Genomic DNA, 6,217 nt, shown 5'->3' on the forward strand with positions numbered 1-6,217 from the left:
CCCGTAGAAAGCCAGAGATCTACCGCTGCGGCTGGGGCGCCTCTTCTCCTCTTGCACAGAAACCCTCGGTTATTTTTCCACGTGTTTTTTTTTTCCCTGCTCCAAGTTTGCCACCGCCGCCACCCCGCACCCTCCTCCCCCCTCGCTGGTGTGTGCGTGTGTGCGTGTGTGTTGTTGTTGTTGTTGTCGTTGTGTGTGTGTGTGTGTGTGTGACACAGCGGATCGACAAGCTGCTCCGTCAACTTTCCTGCCTAAATTTGGCCAGAACATGTCTCTGACCAACACAAAGACGGGGTTTTCCGTAAAGGACATTTTGGACCTGCCCGACACCAATGACGAGGACGGTTCCGTCGCCGAGGGAGGCGAAGAGGAGAGCGAGGCGTCGGAGCCACCCAAGAAACCGGGAGTTTTGGGACAAAACCCGTTGGACACTGTTCAGACGCTGCCTTTGAAGAACCCTTTCTACGATAACAGCGATAATCCCTACACGCGTTGGCTCGCTAGCGCCGAGGGCATCCAATACTCCCGTGAGTAGCGGCGCGCCGCTCCGCGGGTGCGCAGAGCGCCGGCGGGCCGCGGCGGCGGCGGCGGGTCAGCGGGGTCGGGGGGGGGGGGAGGCAGCGTGGGTTTCCCCCCCCCCCGAAAGCGGGGCGGGTTGGGGGAGGGGGGCGTGAAGGTCGCTGGGTTTTTTTTAATTTTTTTTATTTTTTTGCGCGCTTTTTGTTGTGTTTTTATTTTTTCCCCCCCCCTCACCCCGAGGAGGGGGGGGGGAGCAGCGGCGGCGCTGCCTCCTGCCCGCGGGAAAGCCGGTGCGGGCGGGCTCGGCGGCGGCGGGCGCGGAGCGCGGAGCGCGGGCGCGGAGCGGAGCGCGGAGCTGACGGCGAGCTCTTTGCGGACTCTCCGCAGTGCACGGGCTGACCTCCGGCAACGCGGGCCAGGACTCCTCGGCCAAATCCCCCGAGCCGTCGGCCGACGAGTCTCCCGACAACGAGAAGGAGCCGCCGGGCGGCGGCGACGCGGGGAAGAAGAGGAAGAGGAGGGTGCTCTTCTCCAAGGCGCAGACGTACGAGCTGGAGCGGCGGTTCCGGCAGCAGCGCTACCTCTCGGCTCCCGAGCGGGAGCACCTGGCCAGCCTCATCCGCCTGACGCCCACGCAGGTGAAGATCTGGTTCCAGAACCACCGCTACAAGATGAAGCGGGCGCGGGCCGAGAAAGGCATGGAGGTGACCCCGCTGCCGTCGCCGCGGCGGGTGGCCGTGCCCGTCCTCGTCCGCGACGGCAAGCCGTGCCACGCGCTCAAAGCTCAGGACTTGGCCGCCGCCACTTTCCAGGCGGGCATCCCCTTCTCCGCCTACAGCGCCCAGTCCCTACAGCACATGCAGTACGGCGCCCAGTACAGCTCCGCCGGCAACCCGCAGTACCCCACAGCGCACCACTTGGTACCGGCGCAGCAGTGGACTTGGTGAGCGCTCGCCGGGGACGTGGGGGCTCACCGCGCCCGCACGCGAAAAGCAGGACAAAAAGGCAAAAAAAAAAAAAATTAAAAAAAAAAAAGGAGGAAAAAGCGCGCGCGAGAGAGACAGACAGACAGACAGACTGCTGCTCCCCCCCCCCAAAAAAAAAAAAATCAAAACTACAGGGGAAGGGATGGAGAGGGAAACGCTATTATTATTATTATTATTATTGCTATTATTATTATTATTATTATGGATTTTTTTTTCCCCCTCTCCTGTTTCTTTTTCCCCCCCCTCCATTTTTTGGGGGGCTCGGTTTCCTTTCGGGGGGAGGTGGTGGTGGTGTTGGGGGGGGGAAGGGAGGGGAGGTGTTTTTGTGCGTCATTGTTTACAGAAAATTTTTTTGCGCCATTCAGAGTGGTCCTGTCTACCTACAACTAAAATAAAGGGGGGGAAAAAATCGTCAGAATAAAACAAATAAAGCGTAAAAAAAACCCGACGCTCTTGTGATTTTGTAAGGTTGGTTCGTGTACTTGTAGCGCTGTTGTCAGTCGTCTGTAAAGCCGGTGGAGAACACTTTCAAATGGAGATCTTGATTTCTCCTTTTCTGTGAAAATTTTTGGCCGTGCATAGATCCTGACAACTATTAGCAGGGGTATTTTTGTGTATAGTTCTTGTTATTGTTGCCATGAGTAACACTCAGGGCGTTTGTCTGATTTTATTTTGTATGGGGTTTGTGTTCTGTTATTCTCTGAATAATCACGAGGGCAAGGAAAAGAAATGTAGATTAAAAAATCCCTGATCTGGTCATCGCCATAGAAATATCTAGCAAAATCATTGTGTATAAACCCAGGCGACACGGGCCAGTGCAACGTTTCCGATATTTTAACACGAATTTTAATTTAAAAAAAAAAGCTGCGTTTCAAGCAAAAAGAAAAGAAAAGAAAAAGGCAACCAACGACAACGACAAACCGTTTTTGTTCGACTTTGCGGTGCAAATGGCCCTGCCGCCAGCCTCTCTGCAAAACCCCCCGGCGGAGACGGGGGGGACGTCGCGGTTGCTGGCTTTGGTGGTCGCTTTTTGGTTGGGTTTCGCTTTATTTCGCGGGGAGAGAAAGGCAAAGCGGCGGCGGCCGCGCATACGCGGCCCGGCGGCACTTCTCCGCGTTACCTTGCGCGCGGCTGGCGGCTTTATTAAGCGGGACCAAAAAACCCGCTAAGAAAGCGGGGAAAACCCACGCGTGTTTGCGGAGCCGCGAGCGCGCTTCGGGGGACGCACGGCGGGGGACCCAAAGCTGATCGACTTCCCTCTCTCCTTCCCACCCCCCCAGGCCGGAACTTTTTTTTAGGGGGAAAACACATATTTCGGTTAGTCCTTGTCTGGAACAGCCAAGGGAGGAGAGTCACTCGCGGAAAATGGGGAGGCGAGCAGAACTGTCGTGTGCACGTAATTAAGATTTTATACGCAGAAATGCCTTCCCCGGGCAGCGGCGGTGCTTCGGCTGGGGAGTTTTGGGTCCCAGCACCATCTCGGTGCACTGGCCCGGACCGGGGGGGGGGAAACTGTTTGCGCGGGGGCAGCGAGGAAACTCCGCATTTAGTCGCTTGGGGAGGCGAAGGCGGCTCCAGGCAGGTCGGGGGGCAGAGCAGCTTAACACCTTGCTAGCATGGGGGACTCCCCCCCCCCAAAAAAAAAAAAATAAAAGGGAAGGGAGAGGGAGAAGAGAGGGACCTGGCAGGGAGGAAGGTGAGGAAGAGGCTCGGCAGCACGGCTAGGAGGAAAAGGGGGATCGAGCCCCGGCCAAATGCGGCTGGACGAAGTTGTTATAACCGGTTTCGGGCACGCGAAGCTGCAGCTAGGACGGAATTTGGGCAGAGATCTGGGTAGATGTGTGCTCCTAGCTCTGTCTTTCTCTCTCCTTTTCCCTCCTGTACAGTTTGAGGCTGGCAGAGGTGCTGGTGTGATGGAACTGGCCCAAAAAAAAAAGAAAAAAAGAAAAAGAAAAAGAAAAAGAAAAAGAAAAAGAAAAAGAAAAAGAAAAAGAAAAAGAAAGACTTGTTCATTTTGAGGAGGCATCTTGCTAAGAGGGAGACCCGCTCCCTCTCCGCCGTTAACTCTTTCGGGTTTGCGCCCCGCGGTGCGGCCCCCGCGCCCCCTCCGCTGCCCCCTCCGCGCCTCTCCGCCCCGGCGCAGCCCTCCGCGGGGCGCAAAGCCTCTCGCACAGCCACCCTGCCTGCGGCTGTTCTTTTTATTTTATTTTTCTTTTCTTTTCTTTTCTTTTCTTTTCTTTTCTTTTCTTTTCTTTTCTTTTCTTTTTTTTCCTCCGTTTCTTCCTCACCCCCGCCTCCTCTCCAGACGAAACCTTATCCAAACGAAAGCGCGGTCCCGAAGCCAAGAAACTGCTCGGGTTTGCTAAACGCCTCCTCATTGCCGCGGGGAACGGGCACCAGCGACCTGCCTGGGCACCAGCTCCTTGCGAGAGCCTTCCTCGCCGCTTACGGCGTGGAGCAAAGCATCCCCTCCCTCAGCCGAACAGACCCAGCTTCTTGACCGGGAGAGAGAGAGCAAAACAAATAAATAAGCTGGCAAACGAGCCGGGTTTTTAGCAGCAGCCAGCCCCGCGGAGGCAGTTTCTGCACTGCCGCTGAAGTTAGGGACCGCCGTGTGCATGCGGATGGCTCTGTACACACACACAGGAACACACCGGGCCACCGCCAGTGCGTATCGCTACATAGTGTGCACGGAATTAACTCTCCAATTATTATTATATGTACACGAACATGTGCAACCCCCCCTTTCCCCCCAAAAAAAATCCCCGGCGTGCGTGTCAGAAGGGGGAGAGAAGGAAAATAGTTACTTTTTTTCTTTTTTTCCCCCCCTTTTTCTTTTTCCCCAGGCTGCGTTAAGTCTATAAAACCAGTTGTGTGGCCCTAACCTCCGTGGCCTTATATCTCCCATGCTGCCGGGCCAGTTCTGGGCAGTCTATCTTTGCACAATATACAGTAGACTTCACAAAACAGCACAATGGGGGAGGCTGGGAGGTGAGCATGTTAGAGGCGTGCATATTAAAGAGACTGGAGCGAAAGGCAGCGCAGGGCTGGGGGGGGGGGAGAGGAAAAAAAAAAAAAAAGGAGACAGTTTTGGGGGGGGGCCCCCTCCCTTCGCCTTCTCTCCCTTCTCTCCATTCTCCCCCCCCCCCCCCGCCTTCTTTTTAGGGCTATTCAATTCATTTATCAGAGGCAGTACATCTCGGAGTCAGGGAGCAGTGTCCTTTGCGTTTTGTTACGGCTGTCACTTGTGCTCATTGTTAGGCATGTTCTACATGTTGTATCCCATATGGCCAGCTGGGCTGGGAGACCCCTTACAAAACCCAAATTGTGCCCAGCTTTCAAGACCAGTATTGTTGTCTGTGAAAGGAAGACGAATTAAAAATTCGTGCTATATCTATTCTGGAAAAAAAAAAAAAAAGCACCCTCTCTCTTTCTCTCCCTCTCTCCCTCTCTCTCCCTCTCTCTTTGAAGAATAACAGAGGCCCTCCTTTTCTCCAAGTTCCCACTGACAAGTTTGTCTCTCATTTCACAGGAAATTAGATTCTCTCTCTCTCTCTCTCTCTCTCGCCCCCCGCAGAAAAGCCCGAACACATCTCCACCGTAAAAAATAAAATAAAATGCCCGTTTCTGCACCTCCAGATCGTCAATGGAGTTCCGCTGCTTTCGATGCCCTGAGCTGTTTGCTCTGCTCCGGGCAGAGAGAACAAGGATGCATTCACTCAGCAATGTAATGTTATGCAGGCTTTTTCAGTACACAACTGTATAACGCAGCAGACTGATAAATTTTTGTTCTTTTCCAGAGAACTGTCTCTTTCTTGTTGTAGTTCCTCGTTGTGCAAGGCAGGCGATTTAAAAAAAAGAAAGAAAAGAAAGAAAAGAAAGAAAGAAAGAAAAGAAAGAAAGAAAGAGAGGCAAAAAAAAGCAATCATCCTTGACATTTTAACACCCCCGCGCCCCGATGCACACAAACACACACACACGAAAGCTCTGTGCGCGGAGGCACTAGCGTTTCCCGGAGCAGGTCCGGTTTCGCGATCGGGCAAGGGCAGAGCCCCGCGGGCTGCACCTGGAGGCACCTGCCCCCCCGATTCGCCCCCTATTTCGCCGCCGAGCCGCGATGCTCCCCTTTCCCCGGAGCACCACCGCGGGGCGGCAAGCACCGAAATATTTACCCGCGGGGTTTTGTCGGTGACACGCTCCGGGGACAACGGGGTGGATTTCGGACACAACGGGGCGCTTGTTCGGCGTGGGGAGCGTGTGAAAACAAGGCTGGAGGCAACTCCAGACACCGTGGTCTGAGCGAGCAAGGGGAGGTGTCCGGGGCTGCCAGCTCCCCCGCCGCCGCACGGCCCCGGCCGCGGCGTCTTAGGCGAGATGGGGCAGCTGCTTTCAGGGGGACCGCGATGCCGTTCCCCCCCCAAAAATATTTGCCGGGGGAAATCCAGTGCCCCGCCGTCTCCGCTATTCACCGTCCGAAGAGCGGAAATGAGATCTAAGCCTGGCTTTAGGCTTCGTTTTCACCCGATTTCCTCCTCTGGTTCTGTGGCGCTGGGGACTCTTTTCTTTTTCTTGCTTTTTTTTTTTTCTTTTTTTTTTTTTCCTTCCTCCACCCACTTCTAGGGAAGAAACTATTTAGGCGAATCAGATAACCTGATAATGAGTTGGAAACCCCTTTAAGCCCTGGAAATAACTTACTTTCATCACCTATTGAC

General features: G+C 54.6%; 1 protein-coding gene across 1 annotated transcript; it reads left to right on the plus strand.

Moving 5' to 3' along the window:
• The first annotated feature begins 268 nt into the window (after nucleotides 1-268).
• NKX2-2 (NK2 homeobox 2) lies at nucleotides 269-1,466 on the plus strand. Its single transcript, XM_067294642.1, has 2 exons — nucleotides 269-527; nucleotides 907-1,466. The coding sequence occupies exons 1-2, from the start codon at nucleotides 269-271 to the stop codon at nucleotides 1,464-1,466; spliced, it is 819 nt and encodes a 272-aa protein (XP_067150743.1).
• Nucleotides 1,467-6,217: the final 4,751 nt, after the last annotated feature.

This window comes from Apteryx mantelli, chromosome 3, assembly GCF_036417845.1.
Source record: "Apteryx mantelli isolate bAptMan1 chromosome 3, bAptMan1.hap1, whole genome shotgun sequence".
In the NCBI taxonomy this organism is placed as follows: Eukaryota; Metazoa; Chordata; class Aves; order Apterygiformes; family Apterygidae; genus Apteryx; species Apteryx mantelli.